Source organism: Hemiscyllium ocellatum, chromosome 1 (genome assembly GCF_020745735.1).
Source record: "Hemiscyllium ocellatum isolate sHemOce1 chromosome 1, sHemOce1.pat.X.cur, whole genome shotgun sequence".
NCBI classification, from domain to species: domain Eukaryota; kingdom Metazoa; phylum Chordata; class Chondrichthyes; order Orectolobiformes; family Hemiscylliidae; genus Hemiscyllium; species Hemiscyllium ocellatum.
In genome coordinates, this window is record NC_083401.1 from 21,486,112 (window position 1) to 21,513,121 (window position 27,010).

The window sequence follows — 27,010 nt, forward strand, 5'->3', positions numbered from 1 at the left end:
TGCAAGTCAGAAATCAGAGGAGTTTGATAAAATCTTTGGCATGGATCAGGTACACAGACAAGGTCTTTTCTCTGGGGTGGAGGAGACCAGAACTATCGAGCGTAAGTTTAGGGTGAAAGGGGAAAGATTTAAAAGGGATCCAAAAGGGCAACTTTTCATGCAGAGGTTGGTACGTGTGTGGAATGAACTGCCGAAGTAAGTGGTGGAGGCTGATATAATTACAACATTTAAAGGCATTTTGATGGGTATATGAAAGGAAAGGTGGGCCAACTGCTGGCAATTGGGACTAGATTAATTTAGGATAGCTGGTTGGCATGGATGAGTTAGACTGTGACTTTGTGGTCACAATAGGATTTCCAGTTACAATTAGCTGTTGTAGTCATAATATTTGGCTGGTCTTGTTCAGTTTCTGGTCAATGCTCGTATCTCTGTCTCAAATTTCACATGTATGACTGTGAATACAAGTATCACTTTGAAGTAATATGCAGTCCTTTTTGAACAGGTAAAGATACATGGGATATACTGCAAACAAATGGAGCCTTGGTTCAAGGAGGATATGGTCACAGCAGTGTTTATGACCCCCACACCAAGGCAATTTACATACATGGTGGATACAAAGCTGTCAGTGCTAATAAGTATGGCCTGACAGATGACCTGTACAAGTATGATGTAGATGCGTGTACCTGGTAAGTGTTTTTGATGAAATTAAATGCAAATGGTTGATATTTTGCTTCTGGCTTTGCCTCAAGTAACAGTTACCTTCAGTTATTATTAAATTTTCATTCTGAAGATGTACAAACACCATGTTCATGAATAGAAATGATAAGCTCAGTGAACTTTACAGCCATGCAAAATTGGTCATTTGAAGTACAGGGTCAGATCATAGACAAATTAGAAAACTGTAGTTGAAACAAAGACAATCAGTGTTGATTTTTTTAGAATCCGTACATCTGATATGCCTGTAACCTAGATATTTTCCTCTGATGAAAGTAATTCAGTTGGTGACTGAGAGCTATATTTCAAAAAGAATTTCATAAGATGTAGATATTTTCTTAAAAGAAAATCCTGTTGTTGAAAGCAACGTAACATTTGCAAAATCACAGCTCATCAAGTTGAACCGGCATGGCTTCATGAAAGGGAAGTCACATCTGATTAGTGTATTAATTTTTCGTGGAAGTTTGAACCAGAGTGGATGGAGAGGAATCAGTGGATGTGTTGTATTTGGAATTGCAGAAGACATTTGACAAGGTACCCCACAAAAAAATTAAGTCATAAACTAAGCGCCCATGGTGTTGGAGGCAATATATTGAATAGAGAAGTGGCTCATGGGCAGGAAGCAGGAAATAGGGTTGGCAACCGTGACCAGAGGCGTTGCACATTGGTCAGTGCTGGGACTGTGACAGTTCACAATATATGTACATTAGCCAAACTTGTAGAAGGCACTAAGTGGAAAGACGGTGTGTGAGAGGGGGACGAACAGTTTACATACATTAAGGAAGTGGGTAAGTCGTTAGCAAGTGGACTACAATGTGGAAAAATACAAAATTGTTCATTTTGGAAAGGAAAACAAAAGGATAGAATATTATTTAAATGGAGAGAAACAGCAGAAAGCTGCAACACCAATCAACTTAGGGGTACTTATGCATGAAACACAGAAAGCTAGCACACAGGTACAGCAGGTAATGGAATGTTAACCCATATTCAATGAATTGCAGTGTATGGGTAGGAAAGTCTTACTGCAGGGTGTTAGTGAAACCACATCTGGAGTACTGTGAACAGTTTTAGTTTCCTTATTTAAGGAAAGATACCATTTCATAGGACATTTACTAGGATGATCCCTGATATGGAGGGATTATCTTGTAAGGAAAGGTTAAACAAGTTGAGAGTCTACGCAGTGGAGCTCAAAAGAATGAGAGATGATCTCATCGAACCATATCGGAATCTTAAGTGGCTTGGCAGGGTAAATGCTGAGAGGATGTTTCCCTTCATGGGAGAGTCTAGCGCCAGAGGGCCTAGATTCAGAATAAAGGAGCACCAAATTAAGACTGAGATGAGGAAGAATTTCTGTTCTCAGAGGATTGAGTGTCTTTGGAACTCCTTGCCACAGAGCTATGGGGCAGAGTCGTTGCTTGTATTTAAGGCTAAGATCGATTCTTGATTAGTCAGGGATTCAAGGGTCATGAGGTAGGGATGAATCAGTGCTTTGAATTTGCACTCGTCTTGCTAATGTTTGAAGGATTTGGGTGACTGTGGCAAGGCTGTGTTTAGCCCATTTTCATGCTTGTAATGTGGATGTACTAAGCTGTCCTCATTTTATTACAAAAATAGAAATTGTTGGCATAACTCACCAACGGATGAAGTGTCACCAGATTCAGAGTTAGTTCTATCTTTTTCCTGTTGATGCTGCCAGGCTAGTCCTGCTGAGTTTCACCAGCAATTTCTGTTTTTATTTCAGATCTTCAGCATTTGGAGATCTTTGTTTTATTTTTCTCTTGGTTTGCTACTTTTTAATGGCACGTGAGCATCACTAGCTGGACCAGTTGAATCCATTTTGAAGGCTCCTAAACCTGCTGATAGCTCCTTTCTATTATAAATTTCTTTTAATACTTTAATACTTTTCACTGTCCTCCTCCGTCATATGTCTACACATACATCATCCTTTTCTTTTAACAAGACAAACACAAAATATCTTCCTATGGATTAGTTTTATGGTCCCTACTCTTCCCCTACTTGTTTTGTTGCTGTTTATATTTTGGGGATTAAAAAAATTCCTTCATGTTTTCTTTTATTTTCCCTGCCAGTGCTTTCTACTGTCTTGTTATCTTTCCTAATTTCATTTTTATTCCCCTTGCACTCTGCCATATTGAGCCCCCAGAGTCTTCCATAACCTCTCTTTTTCGAAATTGTAATCTCTGTGCCCCTTGTCATAGAGGATTTTCTGCTCTTGGTCCAACCCTTTGTCTTAATGGGAACACACTTGTTATGAATGTGACTAATTTTGTTGTCATGTAAAGTTTGTAGTGAGAAAAAGGTAAAATAGGGTGAAAAGTTTTTCCATTGTTGCCATTATTCGACACCATTTTGAACAGTTTAAGAATAAAAATAAAAAGATATAGCTTCAGGAGAGTCCATCAGTCCTGAACCAGCTCATCATCAATGGCACCTGTGCTGCCATCTGTCCTCCACTGCCTTGCCACCATCTACAACCGATGTCAAAGTTGTCATTCTTCAAGCGCCAACTTTTGCCACTGGATCGATTCTCCTCCGCCAGTGCTTGCGCCGGACCAATAAATGTCAGAGTTGCATCTCTCATTGCTGAGTCCACTATGCTGATGTCACTGTGATGCCTTCTGTTCTTGTTTTGCTGCACTACTGGACCAAGCCAACAGACAAAGTTGCTGATCCTCAGGTGCCATCTCTCGCTGTTGGGAATACCTTGCCACTGTCAAAGTAGCGTCTGTCCATTCCATTACCAGGTCCAGTGCTTGCCCTGGAAAAGTGAGTAAGAGCTCAATCTAGTCTTCTTGGGCTCACTTACTGCTGCCACAAGATCTGTGCTGGAATCCCACAGTGCCACAATACCGTCTGAACTCAACGCCAAAGATAAGTTTTTTTAAAAAATTAAAAAAAAATACCAGCAAGGAGAAGACGAGAAAGAAAAGGAATGGACGAGCCCTGGCTCAGGAGCTCTGCTCCTCTACCACCTTGATGCCCTGTACCCTTGCTATTTTCTACTTGAATGTGTCTCACTGCACTTGCCAGCCTTGCCTTTCTAATGCGTAGAAGGGATTATTAGAGAAATCTTGGAGACTTTCTTCAGTCGATCTTGTAAATGGTACATATGTCTACCACTGTGTCATTAACAAAAGGAGTGAATGTTGAAGTTGGTGGGTGAGGTTCCAATTAGACCAGCTGATGTGTCCTTGATGGTGTTGAGATGCTTGAGTATTGTTGGTGATGCATTCACCCACGCAGGTGGAGACTATTTCATCCCAGTCATGATTTGTGCGTTGCAGGTGGTGGGCAAGCTTTAGGGAGACTGAGATTACATCCTCTGACCTTCTCTTTTAATCACAGTATATATACAACTGTTCTTGTGATACTAGTATTCACATTGAGGTACTCCAGGATTTATACCTGGGGATTACAAAGAATTAGTGATGCGAGTTCAAGTCAATGGCTAAACTTGTTCTTTATATATCGTTGTCTTTCTTGTGAGTAATATACGTCCTGGGAAGATTGCTAATTTTGAATCCAAAGATATGAGTTAGTTAAGTGGATTGCTCATGGGTTGTGTCAGTCTGTTTGATTATTTTTCACAGCTTTCATTCTGTACATGTTCACAGAATTCTCCAATTGTCCCAGCTTGGAAGAAGACCATTCGCCCATTGTGTCTGCCACAGTTCCCCAAATAAATAATTCACTGAGTGCCATTTTCTTGCCTCTCTCTGTAACCCTGCATATTCTTCCTTTTCAGACACAAGAGCAATGCTTTCCCAGGCCTGCAGTGGGCCTCTATATTTCTACAAAATCAGAGAACATCTCTGGGACATCCGCACCCACCAACCCCACCGCCCTGTGGTTGAGCACTCCCCCTCCCATTCCGCCAAGGACATGCAGGTCCTATGCTGCCTCCACTGCCAAACAGTTGCCACCACCGATGCCTGGAGGAGGAACACCTCATATTCCGTCTTGGGACCCTGCAACTACCCGGGATAAATGTGGACTTTAATAGATTCCTAATTTTCTTCATTATCCCAGTCCCAAGCCTCCAACTCCACACTGTTGTCTGGACTTGTCCATCACTTCCCCCTCTGACCACCACCTCCCCCTTACCTTCATCCAGTTATTGCTTTCCCAGCTACCTCTGTCCAGCTCCCTCCCATTTATCTCTCAGCACCGACCCACGTGCCTGATTTCTAATGAAGGGCTTATGCCTGAAACGTTGATTCTCCTGCTCCTTGGATGTTGCCTGACCTCCTGTGCTTTTCCAGCACTATCGACTCTGAGCTCCAGCATCTGCAGTCCTCACTTTCTCTTCAACCTTAATTGAACCTGCGTCTGTCATAAAGTCAAGCGGTGCATTCCAAATTTTAACAACTCATTGCATGAAAACATTTCTCTTCATGTCTCCATTGTTTCTTTGAGGATACTTAATGCTTTATGACCACTTTCACAATTTGCTACCATATTGGATGCATATGTGTATTAGTTATTCAATTCTCTTTTCCTGTGCCTTCCTTTAGAATTATTATTCTTTCATGAGATGCAGGTGATGCTGGCAAATCCAGCAATTGTTTCCCATCCTGATTTGTCGCTGAACCAAGTCATTTGCACTTTTGTTTCACAGCACACTTGCACATTGCTGGAGTCGGTCAGCGAGATAGTGGTTTGGTCATTTCACTGGGCAGAAGCCCCGACAAATGCAGTTGTGATGTGGGTTCAGATCCCATCATGATAGTTGGTAGAGTTTCAACTTGATAAATAAAATCTGGAATTGAAAGCTGACCTCTGTCGTAGTGACCATATCATGGAATATTGGGGGAAAAAAAACACTTGAGTTCATTAATGTCTTTAAGGGAAAAAAAAATAAGTTTGCAGATCAGAATAGTACAGTTGATGTAGTCTATGTAGATTTCAGCAAAGCCTTGGTCAAGGTCTCCCATAGGAGACTGGAAAGAAGGTAAAAGTATATAGGATCCAGGGTAACCTAGCAAGTTGGACCCAAAATTCACTTTGGGTTAGGAGAAAATGTTTGCTGGTAGAAGAATGTGTGACTTAAGGCAAGTGTTAAATGGCATACCATAAGGATCAATACTGGGTCCCTTATTGGTTGTGTTGTCGATAAATGATATAGAAAATACAAGGCACAGTGCAATCATCAGAAAGAAGATATTTACTTAGAAATGAACTGGTGATGAACCAGGAAGTCTCTCCATCTGTTTGCAGATGGCAAGAAAATGGACTGGATGGTTATCAGTGAAGAAGAAGGTGTTAGATTCCAGCAGGATTTGGATGACTTGGTCAAATGGTCAGATGATATTTAACTGTGTTAAGTGTGAGCTGATGCACTTTAGAAGAAGTGGGCGGCACGGTGGCACAGTGGTTAGCACTGCTGCCTCAGAGCGCCAGAGATCCGGGTTCAATTCCCGCCTCAGGCGACTGACTGTGTGGAGTTTGCACGTTCTCCCCGTGTCTGCGTGGGTTTCCTCCGGGTGCTCCGGTTTCCTCCCACAGTCCAAAGATGTGCGGGTCAGGTGAATTGGCCAAGCTAAATTGCCCGTTGTTAGGTAAGGGGTAAATGTAGAGGTATGGATGGGTTGCGCTTCGGCGGGTCGGTGTGGACTTGTTGGGCCGAAGGGCCTGTTTCCACACTAAGTAATCTAATCTAAAAAAAAAAGTAACAAGGAATAAGGGAGTATTTAATGAATGACAGGGCACCACACAGCTCAGAGGAACAGATGGATCTCTGGATGCTTGTCCACAGATCCCTGAAGATAGGATGGTGGGTTATTAGGATAGCTAAGAAGGCATATGTGTCTCTTGGCTTCATCATTAGTGGCATTGATTATAAGAGCAGGGAGGTTATGGTGGAGTCAAGAGTGTGGTGCTGGAAAAGCACAGTAGGTCAGGTAGCATACAAGGAGCAGGAAAATTGACGTTTCGGGCAAAAGCTCTTCATCACGGATGAGGCTGGGACCCTCGGGGGTGGAGAGATAAATGGGAGAGGGGTGGGGCTGAGGGGAAGGTAGCTGAGAGTGCAATAGGTGGATGGAGGTTGTGTAAAGGTGATAGGTTAGAGGGGAGGGTGAAGCAGATAGGTGGGAAGGAGGATGGACAGATGGGACAGGTCATGAGGACAGTGCTGAACTGGAAGTTTGGAGTAGGGTAAGGAGGGGGGAAGGGGAAAAGAGGAAACTGGTGAAATCCTCTCCCCTTCCTGGACCCATCTCTAACACCTCTCTCCCCTTCCTGGACTTCTCCGTCTCCATCAACGGTGACCGACTCAACACTGACATTTTCTACAAATCCACCGACTCCCACAGCTACCTTGATTACACCTCGTCCCACCCTGCCTCCTGCAAAAATGCTCTCCCTTATTCCCAATTCCTCCCACTTCGGCCATATCTGCTCCCATGAGGACCAGTTCCACCTCAGAACATAACAGATAACCTCCTTCTTTAAAGACCGCAATTTCCCCTCCCACATGGTTGATTACGCCCTCCAGCACACCTCATCCACGTCCTGCATCTCCACCCTCGAACCCCACCCCTCCAACTGCAACAAGGACAGACACCACACCGATCTCCATATACATTGCATCGTCCTCTGCCATTTCCGCTACTTACAAACTGACCCCAGAGATATATTTCCTTCTCCACTCCTGTTGGTGTTTTAAGACCGTTCCCTCCGTTATTACCTCGTCAGGTCCACGCCCCCATCAACCCACGCTCCCCTCCCAGCACCTTCCCCTGCCACCGCAGGAATTGCAAAACCTGCGCTCACACTTCCCCCTGAGTCATGGATGTACATCCTGATTCTCTCCAAAACCATTTTTGAGTAGATCACTGCTTGATAGTAAAAATGAAAAATAGATCATGTCAAATTTCAAATGCAATACATTCCATTACTGGCCTAACATTAACACTGAACGAACAAAACAAGTTCTTTTAGCGTAGCTGCAGGTCAGTGGATATTAAAAACTGATCTAACATGGGAATATCTTCTGTTACTTTTTCTGCTTTCACTCTGATATTATTGGATAAAGGGATGCCCTTGCACTGTTGGAATCAAGCTAAGATTATAGACCTTGAGAATACAAGATACCTTTATTTTTCTGGAATGTATCCATATGCTGCCAGGAGTACAAAGTCTTCAGCTATATCCAATATGCAATATTCCAATATTTTCTGTCTTTGATTTTGCAGCATTTTGTTTATCTTTATATAAAGTAGTATTGTTTTATCCACTGATAATGTATTAGTGTATGTCGATGTCATGATTTGGAGGTGCTGGTGTTGGACTGGGGTGTACAAGGTTAAAAATCACACAACACTCAGGTTATAGTCCAACAGGTTTAGTTGGAAGTACGAGCTTTTGGAGTGCTGACAATCACCTGATGAAGGAGCAGCGCTCCGAAAGCTAGTGCTTCCAAATAAACCTTTTGGACCAGAACCTGGTGTGTGATTTTGAACTTTGTGTAGATGTACTTTGTTAGGTTAGTGCAGTGTTTCTGTGGATGGGTGTCAATAAGTGCTGAAGAATGTATCTGTATTTGTGGGGTGTCTCTGGCCGTACGGTCGCTGGGGATGTCCCAATATGGCAGGTAGTTCATGTGCGAATATTTGATAGAAATTTTGTGGAAGTTTACTAACTTATTGGAAAGGAGCTCCTGGGAATTTATTTTTCTTTGCCTTCCCCTCTAGACCTGACATTGCCAAGAAGTTCACAATCATGACACACAAGCGTTTTCAAATTGCTGCTTTAAAATGGTAATGCCTTGTTAAAGAAATATGGAATGATATCCATTCTTTTCCATTTCAAAAGGACAATCTTGAAGGACCGAGGATTCTTCCGTTACCTGCATACTGCCATTATTGTCAGTGGAACCATGTTGGTATTTGGTGGGAATACTCACAATGACACTTCAATGAGCCATGGAGCTAAGTGCTTCTCTTCGGACTTCATGGCTTATGACTTGGGTGAGCTGCTGGATACTTTATATTTTATATTATGTATCATGATTCATTAGTAATGTTCCTGAACTTGCATTTTAACTAACTGGTGCTCTTGTTGCGACAATGTTCCAGTTTTATGTTGGTCTTTGGGCAAGCACTTTGTTTTGTTTACTTTCAGTTCACACTCAGCACCTCATATCTTATTAATGTCTTGAACCTCTACTTATTTCTAAAGATAAATCATTTTCCTGTTACTTTGGTGAGCGTAGATTAGAAATAGAATCTGGGACATTCCAGTTCAATGTCAGAGTCACCCAGTGAGCCATTGTGGCTAGCTTTTTAAGTCATTGTTTGAAACCTTTGAACTGATTGTAAAACTTACTTTTCTGAACAAAACAACATACGTTTCTTAGTGACCAGTGCAAATATTAAAATGATTTCAATAGTTATATCAGTAACCAGGTGTTACAGTTTCAAGATTGTCAGCAAGAGATTAGAAAGGTCTTCACTCAGATTTGTTGGAATTTGGAATGCACTGCCTGGGAGAGTGGTGGGGGCAGATTCTATATGAGCTTTCAAAAGAGAGCTAAATATGTATTTGGAAGTGATTAATTTAGAAACATAGGAAGTAGGCATAAGAGTTCAGTCCTTCAAGCCTGCAACACGATCCAATAAGACCATGGCTGATCATGCAATCTCAGTATCCCATTCCCACAGGTCATATCCAGCTCCCTCTTGAATATATATAATGAACTGGCCCCAACAGCTTCCTGTAGAAGAAAATCCCAGATGAGTGAAAAAAATTCTTCACCGTCTCAGTCCTCAATAGCTTGTCTTTTATTCTTAGACTGTGATCCCCTGTTCTGGATTTCCCCAACCCTGGGGACATTCTTTCTGCATCTAGCCTGTCCAGTTTAATTAGAACTTTTTTTGTTTCTTTGTGACTCCCTGCTCTCTCTCTCTCTCTTTCCCCCCCCCCCCCCCCCCAAATTCTTTTAAATTCCAGTACATGCCCAGTCGATCCAATCTTTGCTCATGTCAGTCCTGCCATCCCATGAATCAGTCTGGTCCAGTCTTTACTGGACTCCCTCAATACTAAGAATGTCCTTCCTCAGACAAGGAGACCAAAACTGCACACAACACTGAAGATTTGGCCTCACCAAGGCCCTGTAAAATTGCGTAAGACATTTTAACTCTGAAACTCAAATCCTCTCGCTATGAAAGACAGCATGCTGACACTACCTTTCATCATTGCTTGCTGCAACTGCACTTTCAGCATCTGTTCCACCATGATGCCCAGGTCTCATTGCATCTCACCTTTTCCTAAATTGCCAACATTCAGATGATAATCTGCCTTTCTGTTTTTGAAACAAAAGTTGATTACCTCACATTTATCCACATTATATTGCATTTGCCAAGTATTTTCCCACTCTGCCCATCAGTGCAATTCACCCTGCAGCCTTTTAACATCCTCCTGACAGCACACACTGACACCAAGCTTAGTGATCTGCAAATTTGGAGATATGACATTTGATTCCTTCATCCAAATTGTTAATGTATATTATGAACTGCTGAGGTCTGAGCACTGAATCTTGGAGCACTTTCCCTCTGAAAAGGACTTGTTTATTCCAACTCTCTGCTTCCTGTCTGCCAACCAGCTCTTGGTCCATAATAATACATTACCTCCAATACCATGTGCTTTAATTTTCCTTACTAATCTCTTGTGTGAAACCTTGTCAAAAGCCTTTAGAAAGTCCAGCTATACAATATCTACTGATGCACCATTATCTTCTCTACTGGTCACATAATCAAAAATTCCAGATGCTTAGTTCAGCATGATTTCCTTTTTGTGAATCCGTTCTGGCGAGGACAAATTCTATCACTGCTTTCCAAATGCTCAGTTATTACTTCATCCTTAATTAAGTCCAGCATTTTCCCCAGCACCTATGTCAGGCTAACCAGCCTAGACTTCTCCATTTTCTCTCCTTCCATTTTTAAAGAGTAAGATTATGTTAGCTACCCTCCAGTCCATTGAAACTCTTCCAGAGTCTACAGGATGCTGGAAAATGATCGCCAAGGCATCTGCTATTTCCAGGGCTACTTCCTTAAGGACTCTGGGAGCCACTCATCATGTCCTGGGGACTTAGAGGGTTTTAATCCCATCAATTTTCACAATACTGTTTCCTGACTAATAAGGTTTCCTTCAGTTCCTCCTTCTTGCTTGACACACTGATCCATAGCATTTCTGGAAGGTTATTTGTAATCCAAAGTACTTGTTCAACTAGTTAATTAATTTAAGGGGCAACAGAGGTAGGGTTGGAAATTAGGACCAGGTGGGGAGCTCTTTCGGGAGCCAGTACAGACACAAGGTCAACTGGCCTCCCTCTGTACTGTAACTTTCTTTGGTTTTTATGGTTCAGTTAATAGTGTACTCAGATGTACACGTAGACTTTTTTTCATAGGTGAATGTTGGGTTACTTGTTACTTACTGGCATTATCTGCTGTAAACAAAAAGTTAAAAATACGAGAGACTGCATTGCAGACATTTTGGAAAGTGGATTATGTCCACTAAGTTGAAGAATGTAGTGTTTCATGCTGTTAAAGACAGTTGAATCAGATATCAGACATCTGTCATTATCCACTGATTTACATGCTTGATCCTAAGAGTTGGAGTTGGATGCACTGCACAAGAAAGGATGTGGATATTTTCCCTTTTCCCTTTTTCCATTCAGCTGTGGGCAAAACTCCTTCATGCCATTTAATTATGCTGTGGAAGCAATTGAAGGAGTCCAAACCGGTGGCACTGGAAAAGCACAGCAGGTCAGGCAGAGTCCATGGAGCAGCAGAGCATTAGTTCTCTATCCTCCATACATTTAACTAACTTTAATGATTTTATAACTCTGTAACGATTCTGAGAAGATTCTGATTTGAATTCACAGTACTTGATGGGACTGAATTCTGTTGTAGTGCTGGACTTTCCTCCTCGTGATTGAGATTCAGAACAGAGATTCTTCTCTGGCAGCAAGTGACCTGTTACAATCTGGTTCCAAGCAGGCACAGACAACAGCACAAAATTTCCCCTAATTTGGCAGTACTTAGCAGTGTTGGAGCAGGAAGGCAAGCATGACAAACAATATTTTTGCCCCTTTTTGTGAAAACTATTGAACGGATATTAACAGAAATTAGTATGCAGCTTGTGGCCCAAGGGAGAGCTAATTATGTTTTGACAATGATTCTAGCATTTCATAAAAAAGCATTAATACTGAGTAAAAGGCACGCAGACCTTTCAAAACAAAAGGAGGAGTATTTATTTCGAATGCTGTGGTTTCTCAGTTGCTATGGTGGAATTTGTCATGTTAAAATGTGAGCAGAATTTTCACAACTTTTTTTTTGTGTGAATTGGCCTTGGTGAGGTAGAAGCCCTGAAGAGGAAGATTTATTTTTAGCTTTTATATTTACAAAGTATTGAGCAATCAAGGAAAAAGTCTCGTAAAAGCTGTGTAATTTCTAATAACATTGAATTAACGCAGCCTGATGGATGTATATGCCTTACTGTTTGCCTTCTCCATTCGTTTACGATGGATTGTCAAGAGGCTGTATAAACCAATGCAAATATTTTTTTCTGTGATGAAGGATTTTATGCATTTCAATGCACGAGAAAGCATGATACTCTCAATGAATTCAGGGCAATCGTGCATTTCTTTAAAGCAATGGCCTTACTGCTGCAGGTGATAAAAGCCATTATGGCTATTACATAAATGCTGAGAATGCACAGCTGGCTATTCAGCATCTGAAACAAGGAATGTCATTTAACCTGACTTTTTCTTTGACATGAAAACATAAGGAGTACTTTCAAATTTGAGAAACAAAACAAATACGTGGTGCAACTGTCTGACAAACCGGTCAGAAATGGAAGAAAAACTTGTTGATTTAGAATCACAGGCCTGAGATAGCCTAACGTCTCTCTTTTTCAACAGCATTTACTACATTTATTTCAGGTGCTACTCAGATGCCTTTGTGTGTGATTTTGCTATCCTAGCATACAGCACCTTCCTGAATGCCTCTTGCTTCTACATGCCACCACAGAAAAAAGACTTGGATTAAAACAGCTTTTGTATTGCAAAATACACCTATTAGACCTCAGCTGTGGTATTGTATAGAAGTCACAACATTATAGAACAGATATGAGAACATTGGAGAGAGGGCAGCAGTGATTTACAAGAATAGTTCCAGGGATGAGGAATTTCAGGTGTGAGGATAAATTGAAGAAATTGGAGATAACATGGCAAAGAGACGAACTAATGGAGGTTTTCAAAATGACAACTGAACTTCGTAGAGTAGATAGGGAGAAATTTTTCAAGAGTGAGACAGCATAGCTTTTAACGTAATATGTAAAAGAAGCAAGGATCAATTGAGGAAAACTTTGTCATGCAGTATGTAGTTTGAATAAAGAATGCACAGCCGAGAAACGTGGTGGAGGTAGGTTCAATTGAGCCAATCAGTAAAGGCATTGGATGATTATTTGGATAAAAATGATATACAAGGGTATGGGGGGAAAAGGAGAAATTCATACTCGGTAATGATGCTCTTTGAATGATCTAGTGCAGGAATGTTTTGCTGAATAGTTTCCTACTGTGCCATTTCTGTGACACTGTGAAGTTTTCTCCTGGAAAAATAATCTTGAGCAATTCATGCTGCCTATTGTCACATTTTTAAAAACTGATTTTTTTTCTTGAAGCCTGCTCTCTTATAGGCCGTTGAGTGCTTGAGGGCTAATAGTCAATCAGGAGCAGTTTCTGCTCAATTAAGCAGAAGGATGTAGTTTAATTAATGCTCTGACTTTGCTGTGACTTGAAATATTCAATTTTTGTGCTTCACAAGTTGTAAAGGTATGCAGCAGAGGGCAGCATTGTCACTGAAATGTTGTTTTTTGTGTGTGTGTGAGAGTGTGTGTGTGTGTGTGTGTGTGTGAGAGAGAGAGAACAGGAAGTGTTTTGTCTTTGCTTTAGCTGTGTACAAGGCATTCTGATTGTCTCTTTGTACCTGTTCCACTACATCTAAACACTGCTTTCAAATCAAAATTGGCATTATTAAAGATGGTATGTAAACAGAGAACTTGCATTTAGGCTGTCTTTCAGATTGCCCCAAAACAGGAAATTTAAGTAGCCACAATAGTTATATGGCTTGTACGGTTATTTCTGGTCAGTGGTGACCTGATTAGTATGAGTGGGGGGTTCATTGTTTGCAATCATGTTTGAATCTTGATGGACAATGGTTAGAATCTCGCTTGTTGGGGATTGTCATTTCCTCGCATCCATGTGGTACAAATGCTACTTGTCAGCCCAAGATTGGATATTATGGAAGTATTGCTGCATTTGGACACACTTAAGTATCCTGAGGAATACACTACCATGTCTGCAAATTCTGCTTGCTGTTTACCCCAAGTCACATCTGAACAATTCTGCTTAGTGCTATTTATCTCTGCCTCAGCTCTTTTCTCGTTCATATTGAGGAGCAGTCATATTTCATGTTGTTCCATATGACTGTACATGATAGCTTCTCTAATCTGTCGAAGATTTAATTTTCCTGTATTTCCAGTGGATGTGAGGAAGATTGTCTCCAGATGGCAGTAGAGCACTTCTGAACAGCAACATGAGAGCAGTTAGATAATTTTTTGGTTGTTCACTTCTAAGGATTGTGGAGCATTTGTACGGAATTATCCACAGGAGATTTCTTGGCTTATGTTTTCACTATTATGGTGTATTTCTGCTGGTCTGTGCAAATCTTTGTGTCACATTTCAAATTAAACCATTTCATTATGGAAGAGGAGGAACATAGAGTCATCGAGTCATAGAGACGTACAGCATGGAAACAGACCCTTCGGTCCAACCCGTTCATGCCGACCAGATATCCCAACCCAATCTAGTCCCACCTGCCACAACCCGGCCCATATTCCTCCAAATCTGTCCATACACCCATCTAAATGCTGCAATTGTACCAGCCTCCATCACTTCCTCTGGCAGCTCATATCATACACGTACCACCCTCTGCGTGAAAAAGTTGCCCCTTAGTTCTCTTTAATATTTTCCCCTATCACCGTAAACCTATGCCCTCCAGTTCAGGACTCCCCCACCTCAGGGAAAGCACTTTGTCTATTTATCCTATCCATGCCCCTCATGATTTTATAAACCTCTGTAAGGTCAACCCTCAGCCTCCAACGCTCCAGGGAAAACAGCCTCAGCCTGTTCAGCTTCTCCCTATAGCTCAAACCCTCCAACTCCTGGCAACATCATTGTACATCTTTTCTGAACCCTTTCAAGTTTCATAACATCCTTCCAGTAGGAAGGAGACCAGAATTGCATGCAATATTCCAGTAATGGCCTAACCAATGTTCTGTACAGCTGCAACATGACCTCCCAACTCCTGTACTCAATACTCTGACCAATAAAGGAAAGCATACCAAACACCTTCTTCACTATCCTATCTACCTGTGACTCCACTTTCAAGGAGCTATGACCTACACTCCAAGGTCTCTTTGTTCAGCAACACTCCCTACGACCTTACCATTAAGTATATAAGTCCTGCTAAGATTTGCTTTCACAAAATGCAACACCTCGCATTTATCTGAATTAAACTTCATCTGCCACTTCTCAGCCCATTGGCCCATCTGATCAATATCGTGTTGTAATTTGAGGTAACCTTCTTCGCTGTCCACTACACCACCACGTTTGGTGTCATCTGCAAACTTGCTAACTACACCTCTTATGCTTGTGTCTAAATCATTTATATAAATGACGAAAAGTAGAGAATCCAGCACTGATCTTTGTGGCACTCCATTGGTCACAGGCCTCCAGTATGAAAAACAACCCTCCTCCACCACCCTCTGTCTTCTACCTTTGAGCCAATTCTGTATCCAAATGGATAGTTCTCCCTGTATTCCGTGAGATCTAACCTTGCTAACCAGTCTCCAGTGGGGAACCTTGTTGAACGCCTTACTGAAGTCCACATAGATCACATCTACCGCTCTGCTGTCATCAATCCTCTTTGTTACTACTTCAAAAAACTCCATCAAATTTGTGAGACGTGATTCCCCATGCACAAAGCCATGTTGACCATCCCTAATCAGTCCTTGCCTTTCCAAATACATGTACTTCCTGTCCCTCAGGATTCCCTCCAACAACTTGCCCACCACTGACGTCAGGCACACCGGTCTCTGGTTCCCTGGCTTGTCCTTACCAACTTTCTTAAACAATGGCACCATGTTAGCCAAACTCCAGTCTTCCGGCACCTCGCCTGTGACTATTGATGATAGAAATACCTCAGCAAGAGGCCCAGCAATCACTTCTCTAGCTTCCCACGGAGTTCTAGGGTACATCTGATCAGGCCCAGGGGATTTATCCACCTTCATGCGTTTCAAGACATCCAGCACTTCCTCCTCTGTAATATGGACATTTTTCAAGATGTCACCATCTATTTCTCTACATTCTATATCTTCCATGTCCTTTTCCACAGTAAATACTGATAGGATGATAATCTAGAGTACTTAAACAAATACATGGTAAGATATATTAGTTGTTGTATCAAACCAGTAACCCACCAGTCAGGAGTTCAAATTTCACAATGGTCAGTAAATTGTCTGGTTTGTATGTGACTCCATGCCTGCGCAATATAGTGAGAATGACAGTAAGTAACAGAAAAGTAAATTGGATATGCTGATAAACAAATAAATTTGTTTGTGCAAAATATAGAAAGAATATGCTTTTCATTTCTAAAGTTAACCATACCATAATGGATCAATCTAAGTGAAATTATGAGATAAAACCAGTGTGCTGGAGACTCTTAGCATGCTTGACAGCGTCTGAAATGAAATAGCCTTCGTGTTTTGAGGCCCGTGACAACTACTTTTAAGTTGCTGGATCAAACATATGACAGCAGTTAGTTTAAATGGAATGGATATTGGCATATAATTTCTCTTAATTCATAACCAAGCTTTGATCTTTGAATTGATTTGCTTTTATTTTTCCACAGCTTGTGACGAGTGGTCTGTGTTGCCTCCGCCTGATCTTTCTCATGATATCAATCGGTTTGGTCATTCAGCTGTATTCAACAATGGGTAAGGTGCAGGGATTTCATTGGTCATATTAATAGCAAACATTGCTAAGACTTGGACTATTTAAATTGTTTTTGTATGTTTTGATGAGTCTTCTGTGTTTATTTTCATGATAAGCTTTATGTTCAAGTAAAACCAAAGAATAATAATTCAATACCATTGTTTTCTTCAAGAACATCATGCATCTTTTTTGTATCAAGTCATTTTGGGCTTCTGCTTTTTCTACATAGCAAAATCAGCACTCCCCTGGGTTCCTCCATCTTTGGGTCTGTTCCTTCTCAGTAGCATTGTGATTCTGTTCTTAGCATTGTCCCTTATTTGGAGCCCTAGTGTCATTTTTAGGTAGGTGAGCCAGCACCTCCCCTCTTGAAATCAGATCTGACCTGAACCTGCCTGGGTGGAGAAAGTAGTCATAGGATGTACAGCAACTAATTAAGAAGACAAATGGAATTTCCCATTATTGAAACATATGTGAACTCAAACCTGCAGGGCATTGATGAGGGCGCAGTTGAGGTTACAGTTTTAGTTTTGGAAGAAACGTTTGCAAAGAAAGTAGGTCAGAGAAGCTTCTCTAGCCTGGTTTCTGGGATTAAGGCATTGATTCATGAAACGTGTAGCATAGTTTGGGGCATTCCTCATTGATGTTCAGAACAATGAGGTGATCTAATAGAAATAAATAGGATTCTCAGGAATGAGAGCAAATTACTGCAGATGCTTGAATCTGAAGCCAAAAGAGAAAATGCTGGAAAATCTCAGCAGGTCTGGCAGCATCTGTAAGGAGAGAAAAGAGCTGACGTTTCGAGTCTAACTGTCAATTGTCTAAACGTCAGCTCTTTTCTCTCCTTACAGATGCTGCTAGACCTGCTGAGATTTTCCAGGATTCTCAGGAAACTTGACAGGCTAGGTGTTGAGAGAATGTTGATTCTTGGAAGATGGAGTTTAAATATGAGACATGGCATTTTGGTAAGGCAAATCACGGCAGGATCCTTGGGAGTGTTACCAAACAGAGATCTTTGGGTGAACATTCACAATTCTTGGAAGGTGGAGTTACAGGTAGATAGGGTTGTGAAGACGGTGTTCGGTATGCTTACGTTTATTGGTCAGTGCAATGAGTATGGCAGTTGGGAGGTCATGTTGTGGCTCTGCAGGACATTGGTTCGGCCACTTTTGGAATTCTCCTTTCAATTGTGGTCTCCCTGTTACAGGAAAATTAGTGTTAAACTTGAAAAAGGTTCAGGAAAGATTTGCAAGGATGGTCCTGGAATTGGAGGATTTGGGCTACAGCGAGAGGCTGAATAGGTTCGGGCCATTTTCTCTGGAGTGTAGGAGGCTGAGGAGTGACCTTAGACATCTGTAGAATGATGAGGGACAAGGCTGAGTGAACAGTCAAGACCTTTTCCCCAGGCTAGAGGAGTCCACAACTAAAGGGCATAGGTTTAAGGTCAGAGGAGAAGGTTTAAAAGCGACCTAAGAGGCAATGTCTTCTCGCAGAGGGTGCTGCCAGAGGAAGAGTGGAAGCTGGTATAATTACAACATTTAAATGGCATGTGGATGGATATATGAATAGGAAGGGATGAGAGGGATCTGGGTCAAATAGTGGCAAATGGGCCTAGATGAATTTAGGATATCTGGTCAGCATGGTTGAGTTGAACTGAAGGGTCTGTTTCTGTACTGCTCAACTTTCTGACTCTTGTGAAGGAATCTCATAAATGGCATGCTTTCATTGCAAGTATATTCTTCCTAAAATCACCTATTTCAAGTGTGCCTGCTATCTCCCATTTAAGATGGAGAGAATTCTCCTGGAGGAAAATTTTGTGGAATTCCATACTTTCAAGGTTGAGTTTGGCAGATATTTTATTACAAGGGAGTCGAGGATTATTGGAGCAGGCAGGCAAGTGGAATATAGGTCACAGTCAGGTTCGCCTCAGCTGAATGGGTCACATGGCTTACCTTTTTTTAATAATCTTAGTATACTTTGGCATTCTTTTAACGGTATATTGTATCACTGGTAACTTGTAAACATCGGTACCCACTGATAATTTAAGTTCTGTTCAAGTCGACACTCTTCCTTTAACTTCTGACCTGACATCCTGTTGATCACTAAGAGGAGTATGTTCCCATGAATGCAGATGGCTTGTGATTGCCCTTGCAAGGCATTGTCCCTGCACCCTTTGTACGCATTTCATATTGAGCGAAACTTGCGTTTGTAGCTATAATTGTTGCAAAGCCTTTCTGCATTTGACTGTACCTTTTTTGCATTATGGTAAAATCCTGCACCTTCTGTTAATGAATAGTCCATTTATGCATGAAGGTATTGCAAAGTGGAAGGTTTAACTGTACAGTGGTCTTCCTTACCCGCAGGTGATACGTTCCAAGACCTACTGTAGAAAGCGTGGATAGGAGTGAACCCATTCATTTAAATGGGAAATGTACCTTCCCAGCAGCCCCTGGTTCTGGAATATTCCCAGTATGCTCAGCCCGTGGTAAACCGTGGGTAATTGAAACCGTGGTAACAGGACCCGTGGATATAGGGGTCACCCTGTATCACTATGTGGTGACTCAATGTCAATCTAATTCAAAGTTTTGGGATTCAGGTTTTCAAGAAGTGTACTTTTATGTCCAGACATAATTAGCACTCAGAGATTTTTCAGTTTAGAACATAGAAGAGTACTGCACAGAACAGGCCCTTCAGCCCACGATGTTGTGCCAAGGATGATTCCTAATCTAAATAAAATATTCTAACCTATGCACCCCTCAATTCACTGCTGTCCATGTGCATGTCCATCAGTCGCTTAAATGTCCCTAATGACTCTACTTTCAACACCACTGCTGGAAATGCATTCCATGCATTCACAACTCTCTGTGTAAAGCACCGACCTCTGATGTCTCCTCTATACCTTTCTCCAAATATCTTAAAACTATGATCCCAGTCAATCCAATCTTGACTCTATCCATTCCTCTCATTACCTTGTATACTTTGATCAGGTCACTTCTCTTCCTCCTCCTCTCCAGCGAGTACAGTCACAGCTTAGTCATCCTTCGTGAGACAAGTCCTCCAATCCAGTCAGCATCCTGGTAAACCTTCTTTGCACCCTCTCCAAAGTCTCTGTATCTTTCTTACAATTGGGTGACCAGAACAGGACACAATATTCCAAGTGTGGTCTCACCAGGGACTTGTAGGGCTGCAGCAAAACTTCCTGGCTGTTTAAACCCGATCCCTCTGTTCATGAAAGCCAAAACGCCATATGCTTTCTTGATAACCCTCTCCACTTGGGTGGCAACTTTGAGGGATCTATGCACTTGAACACCAAGATCTCTCTGTTCCTCCACACTGCTACTGTCTTTAATCCTATATTCAGCGTTCGAGTTTGACCTTCCAAAATGCATCACTTTGCATTTATCCAGGTTGAACTCCATCTGCCATTTCTCAGCCCAGCTCTGCATCCTGTCTATGTCGTGTTGCAGCCTGCAGGAGCCCTCTATACTATCGACGACACCTACAACCTTTGTGTCATTGGCAGATTTACTAACTCACCTCTCAACCTCCTCATCCAAGCCATTTGTAAAAATTACAAAGAGCAGAGGCCCAAGAACACAGCCCTGCAGGACATCACTCACCAATGACCTCCAGGCAGAATACTTTGCAACTACAACCAATTCTGTCAGCCAACCAATTTTGAATCCAAATCGCCAAATCTTCTTGTATCCCACACCTCCTGACTTGATGTATGAGCCTACCATGGGGAACCTTATCAAATGCCTTGCTGAAATCGTATGCACCACACCCACTGCTCAACCTTCATCGACCTTCTCGTCACGTCCTCAAAGAAGTGTGTAAATACTATTTGCAGTTCTGTAGTTTGACCATAGCAATTCACTGGTTGAGACAAATCTGTTAAATGTTCAATCAGTACACATCATAGTGGTCAGATTATCTGTGCCTAGAAACTAGCATGTTGTCTCTGTATGTTTAACTTCAAAGCTACATGGTTATGAATCTGCAATAAATATGAACATGTGCTGACAACCTTTCGGGGGTGAATAGCATCTCTGGAAGGGAAAGATTAAGTTATATTTCCACAAAATAGGATATAAAAAGTGTTAGGGAAGCCATTTTTGAGCAATATGTCTGGATGGACTAGACCAGGAATGACAATGTCTCACCAGAGATTTTACATTTTGCTTCAAGTTCTTAAGAAAGATTGTTGAGTCGGATTCTGGGCAAGTACAAGGTTGACTTGTGTTTTTCCTCGTTTTCAGCACAATGTACATTTTTGGTGGGTTCAACAGTCTTCTGCTAAGTGACGTTTTGATGTTCACACCAAGCAATTGTGGGTCTTTTTCTGATGAAGTGGCATGTCTTGGGGCAGCCCCAGGAGTCCGTTGTGTGTGGAATACCAACATGCTGCGATGTATACCCTGGGAAATGGCATCTGCAGGAGAGGCTCATCAGATTCTTGATATGTGCCCCAACAAGACATGTATGTTTACATTATTAATATTTCTGGTTTCGGCATTCTATGTTTTAATTTAATGTTTCTGCATATTTAACATTTTTGTGCTTTTCTGCTTTGATTTTAAAATGCCTCTTTGACTTGCCATTGATTTCCAATTATAAAACCAAACTCTTGATGCTTCCACAAACCACAGTTATTACTTTTCTGAAAGGATAACTAGAATAAGCATGAGAGCTGACTAGCTTATTTCAATTCCATTGTTTCTTTAGTGTGCCTCAGTCACTGAAGTGATTTATTTTGAGTGCATTGCTGACAACTTGTATTTGTGAAGGTATGAAATTCTAAATGGTTTTTCTGGTGCACTGGGTCCTTTGTTCTGAGGATATTGGGGTTTAAGATCGCAACACCCCAGTTATTTGTGCATTTTGAGGAACTGTATTGCCCTGAAATGTGTTTCATTGCTTTTGTAAGTTGGGTGAGATTCACTGTTTTCCTTTTTTGCAGTGTTTCCCTACATTGTTCCCCGCATGCTCCAACCCAGTAATCCTGGTAATATGCATCAATTGGGGAGGGCAGTCGATTAGTTATGAGCCCTGGAGTGGTAGCTTTTACTGGCACGTCTCATGCATTTCATCATTCAGATCAGTAAGGGCATATTTGGGATCTGCTGCTTTTGTTGGCAAAATATTTTATCTTTCCTGTACTCAATTCAATGTCGAGTCTTTGTTTCATGTTTGAATCAGTTGATGGAGAATATGATGGAATAGCTGTAACTGTTCTGTTTGCGAAGAGTGAAGTGTTGCACAATGCTGAAGTCAATGGATTGATCATGTCCACGGTGATCTCTAGCACTGATTGATCAACAACAAAATGATATGTATGCTGCAACACTAATTATTGTGGCAACAACACAAAATACTTCATTAGAACAGTTTAGGGGAAATGGGGTTTGCATCATTTTGAGCTGGTGTTTTCTTCATGACAGGATTGACTTACACACAGTTTATGTAATGCACTTACCACAATTTGTCATTTAAGAATATGTAGTAAATGGGTTGTACTACAAAAACCAATTTATATGGAAATCTTTTGATGTTTGCAGTACTATTTTGGATCAAGTTCACTTTGGAAATTCCCTGGAGATGTAGCAGTAAAACAATCACCAGGCCCTGCTGGTGGTAGAGCAACAGTGTGTGTTTAGTTGGATGAAATTATCTTCATTTAAATAGTTGCAGAGTGTAGGATAAAGTATCAGTACATAATACCTTGTATTTCTAATTAAAACTATTTTATTCCACACCACTGTCCTACAGATGCAGATAATGAAAAATGTGATCAGTATACTGATTGCTACAGCTGTACAGTGAACACAAATGGCTGTCAATGGTGTCATGATAAGTGTTTGTCGAAGAACAGTAACTGCACAGAAGCCACTGTGAGTATGCCGACCAAATCTTTTGAGTGGGGATAATTAATTAATTGCTCTTCTGGGAGGATAATCATGTACTATAAACTAGTTTTGTTGCACGGAAAGTGATGATGTATGGTCGCATCTGCTTTAGTTTGGAACATAATGAACATATAGATGCACTGGCCAAACTGCTCATCTTGGTATTAATGAGAAAATAAAGATGATATGCTTTTACATAGCAATTCAGAATTCTTTGAGTAGCTGTCGTGCCTTTACAACAGGATGGCAGAGGAAACCCTTAAATTCAGATGATGGCTTGAGATCCCTAATGTTCACATTACCAACTAAAACACTCCATGTGATATCAAGAAACAGCTGGATATTGCGAGGGATTTTAGCCCTGACAATATTCTAGTAGTAAAAATAACAATAAGGGATCATTTTACTCGGTTAGCTGGATGGCTTGTTTGACGTGCAAGTGATGTTATCAGTGCAGGTTCAATTGGCTGGCTGAGATTACTATGAAGTAGTGTCCTTCTGATTATCTCCCTCTTGCCTGAGATGTGGTGTGCCTCCTGTTAAACCACCGCCTCTCTGTAATCAGAAAGCAGCCCAGTGGTCCAGTGGAACTACAGTGATGTTATTTTTATTCTAATGATACTGAAGACATGCTCCAGACCTGGCCATGACTCTAGCCAAGCAGTTCCAGTACAGCTACAACTCTAACATCTCCCCAAAAATGTGAAAACTGCCCGGTTATGTCCTATAAACACAAACTCTGCCAATTCATCTGCTCTCAATCTTCAATAAAACAGCACAAGGGGCCATTAACAGTACACCAAGCAGCAGTTGCTAGCCATAACCTTGATAGCTCGCCTCCTAACCTTCTGAAAGCCTTGGAGGCTAGCAATGGACCAAAGAGCTAACTCCAGAGGTGACATTAGATTGATTAGCCTTTTGTGACAAGGCCATATTTGGTTGAGTGTGGCATTAAGGAATTGGAGCAAAACTGAAGTCAGTGATAGGCGGGGAAAGTCTCTCTGCTGGTTGGAGTCAAATCTGCATAAAGGGAGATGGTTGTGATATTTGGAAGTCTGCTCCAGGACAGCTTCGCAAGAATTCCAAAGGGTATTGTCCATGGCTCAACCATCTTCAGCTGCATTATCAATGATCTTCCCTCATCAGGTCAGAAATGGGGATGCTAACTGACTGCATAATATTTTGCCTTTTGCAGTATCTCAGTTGCTGAAATGGTCTGTCTTCAAATACACTAAGACCTGGACAGCGTTCAGGTTTAGTCTGAAAAGTGGCAGGCCGCAGATGTACCATCATCCCTTGACATTCAGTAGCATTACCATCGCTGAATCTCCCATGTTCATCCTGCGAGTTTTCATTGCCCAAAGGCTATATTGAGCTAGTCATATAAATAGCATGACTACAAGAGAAGATCAATGGCTAGAATTGCTGCAGCAAATAATTCACTCACTTCCTGACTCCTCAGAACCAGTCACGATCTGTGAAGAGCAAGATGGCCCAATGATATGTTGCTAGACCGTTAATCCAGAAACTCAGCTAATGTTCTGTGGACCTAGGTTCGAATCCTGTAGTGGTGGAATTTGAACTCAATAAATAAAAACTGGACTTAAGAATCTAACAATGACCATGAAAACCATTGTCGGAAAAATCTGTCTGGTTGGATAGAGAGGCTTCAGATTGATTTCACAGGTCGGCACAATATCAAGGGCCAAAGGGCTTGTACTGTGCTCTAATGTTCGATGGTTCAGTATCTGTCATCCTTTCCTCTGGTCTGGCCTCCATGTTCCTCCAGACCCACAGCAATGTGGCTAAGTCTCAAAGAAATGAAATCAGATGGATCAGATTGCATCAACCTAGGCACCAGAAAAGATAATAGCAGAAATAGTCCATGTTGACCATGCAGACTCTTCTTCATTAACAAATGGGGGGGCTAGTGACAAAATTGGGAGAACTGTCTCAGACTAGTCAAGCAACAGTCTGACTTTGCCTTATTTATGGAATGATACCTTGCAGACAATGTTTCAGACATCACCATCCCTGGATATGTCTTACCTAACTGGCAGGACAGACCTAGCAGAGATGGTGGCACAGTGGTATACTGTTGGGAGGGAGTTGCCCTGCGAGTCCTCAACATTGACTGTGGACTTCATGAAATCTCATGGTGTCAGTTTAACCAAGGACGAGCAAACCTGCTGGTTACTACGTACTGTTTTCCCTCGGCTGATGAATCAGAACTTCTCCATGTTGAACAGCACTTGGAGGAAGCACTAAGGATGGCAAATACACAAAATGTACTTTGGGTCACTTGGGGGTTCTCATTGTACGCCATCGAGTTTTTCAGCAGCAGTACTACTGATTGAGCTGGTCAGGTACAAAAGAATGTAACTGCTAGACTGGATCTGCAGCAAGTTGTGGGGGAACCACCAGAGTGCAAAGCATACATGACCTCATCTTCACCAGTGAGCCTGCTGCAAATGTATCTGTCCATGCCAATATTGATGAGTGACCACCGCACAGTCCTTGTGCAAACCAAGTCCTGCCTTCACACTTAGTACCACACAACCCAATGGAGGTTCTTCTATCACAGTACTAAATAAGACTGACTTTGAACAGATCTGGCAGCTCCAGACTGGTTATCTATGAGGTGCTGGGGCCATCAACAGCGCAGAATTGTGTTCAAATGCAATCTACTTCATCATTAATGGGCATTACTCCCACTCAACCATTATCATCAAACTAGCAAATCAATCCTGGCTCACAGAGAGTGCAGGAGGCATGCCAGGAATGGCATCAGTCTTGGCTGAAATTGACCTGTTGAAGCTACCAAAAAGGACTACTTGCATGCCAAGTAGCGCAAAATGTACTGCTGAAGCATTCGCAGTAATCTTCAGCCGGAGTGTCAAGTGTATGATGCATCTAACCCTCCTCCCGCGGTTCCCAGCGTGACTGGATACTATTGGATTACGAATCCAATCCATTCATTGTGAATGCCAAGAAACGCTTGGAAGTTCTGGATATTGCAAGGGCTATGAGGCCTAACAACATTCAGATAATAGTACTGAAGACATGTGCTCCAGAACTTGCCAGGTACAGCACTGACATCTTCCCAACAATGTGGAAACTTGCCCAGGTATGTCCTACACATAAGAATCAGGACAAATTCAACCCAGCCAATTAATGCTGCATCAGCCTACTCTCGATCATGAATAAAGTGATAGAAAGTGCCATTAATAGTGCTGTGAAGCATCAGCTGCTCAGTGAGGCCCAGTTTGAATTCCACTAGAGTCACTCTCCCTTAACTGCATTACAGTCTTGATTCAAACATGGACAAAAGAGCTGAATTTCCGAGGTGAGCGTGACATCCCTTGACATCAAGGCTGGATTTGACGGAATGTGGCAACAAGGAGCCAGAGCAAAACTGGAATCAATGGATATCAAGTGCTAAACTCTCAGGTGGTTGGAGTCATATCTGGCTGATAGGAAGAAAGTCATGGTTGTTGGAGTTCAGTCATCTCAGATGCTGGACATCTCAGGATAGTGACCTGGGCCCAACCATCTTCAGCTGCTTGATCAATGACTTCTCTCCATCAAGGTCAGAAATGGGAATGCTTGCTGATTGTGCAGTCAGTGTTCAATAATATTCACAACTCCTCGGACTCTGAAGCAGTCCATGTTCAAAAGCACCAAGATCTGAACAATATCTTGGTTAGAACTGACAAGTGGCGGGTAATATTTGAGTCTGTCAAATGCCAGGCAATGACCACTGCCCCTTGATATGCAATGATGTTAACATCACTGAATGCCTCACTATCAACATCCTTGGCAGGGAGGGGCACCATTGACCAGAAACTCAACTGGACTCGCCACCTAAACACAATGGTGACAAGAGCAGGTCAGAGTCAAGGAAAACTGACTCCCCAAAGTCTGTCCACAAAGGTACAACTCGGGAGTATGCTGGAATACTCCCCACTTGCTTGGATTCAGTTCCAACAACATTCACGAAGTTTGACAGGACAAAGCAGGCCATTGATTGGCCCTACATTCACAAGCGTGCAGCAGCAGCAATGTGTACTACATACAAGATGCACTACAGAAATTCAACCAAGATCCTCAGAAACACCTTCCAAACCCACAATCACTTCTATCTGGAAGGCAAAGAGTAGCAGATACCTTGGAATACCATTACCTTCAAGTTCCCCCTCCAAGCTACACACCATCCTGACTTCTAAGTGTTTGCTATTCCTTCACACTCAAAATCCTACAATTCCCTTTGTAATAGCACTGTGGAGCAACCCACGGCAGGAGGACTACGGTGGTT

The 27,010-nt window shown here is 41.9% G+C and overlaps 1 protein-coding gene across 1 annotated transcript in view; it reads left to right on the forward strand.

Moving 5' to 3' along the window:
• The window catches only part of atrn (attractin), a 376,923-nt gene that overhangs the window by 101,914 nt on the left and 247,999 nt on the right, over nt 1-27,010 (forward strand). Inside the window, exons 9-13 of the mRNA XM_060840099.1 lie at nt 503-686; nt 8,548-8,702; nt 16,707-16,791; nt 21,049-21,269; nt 22,559-22,680. Of these exons, the coding sequence (XP_060696082.1) occupies nt 503-686; nt 8,548-8,702; nt 16,707-16,791; nt 21,049-21,269; nt 22,559-22,680 (767 nt within the window). The remainder of the gene's footprint in view (nt 1-502; nt 687-8,547; nt 8,703-16,706; nt 16,792-21,048; nt 21,270-22,558; nt 22,681-27,010) is intronic.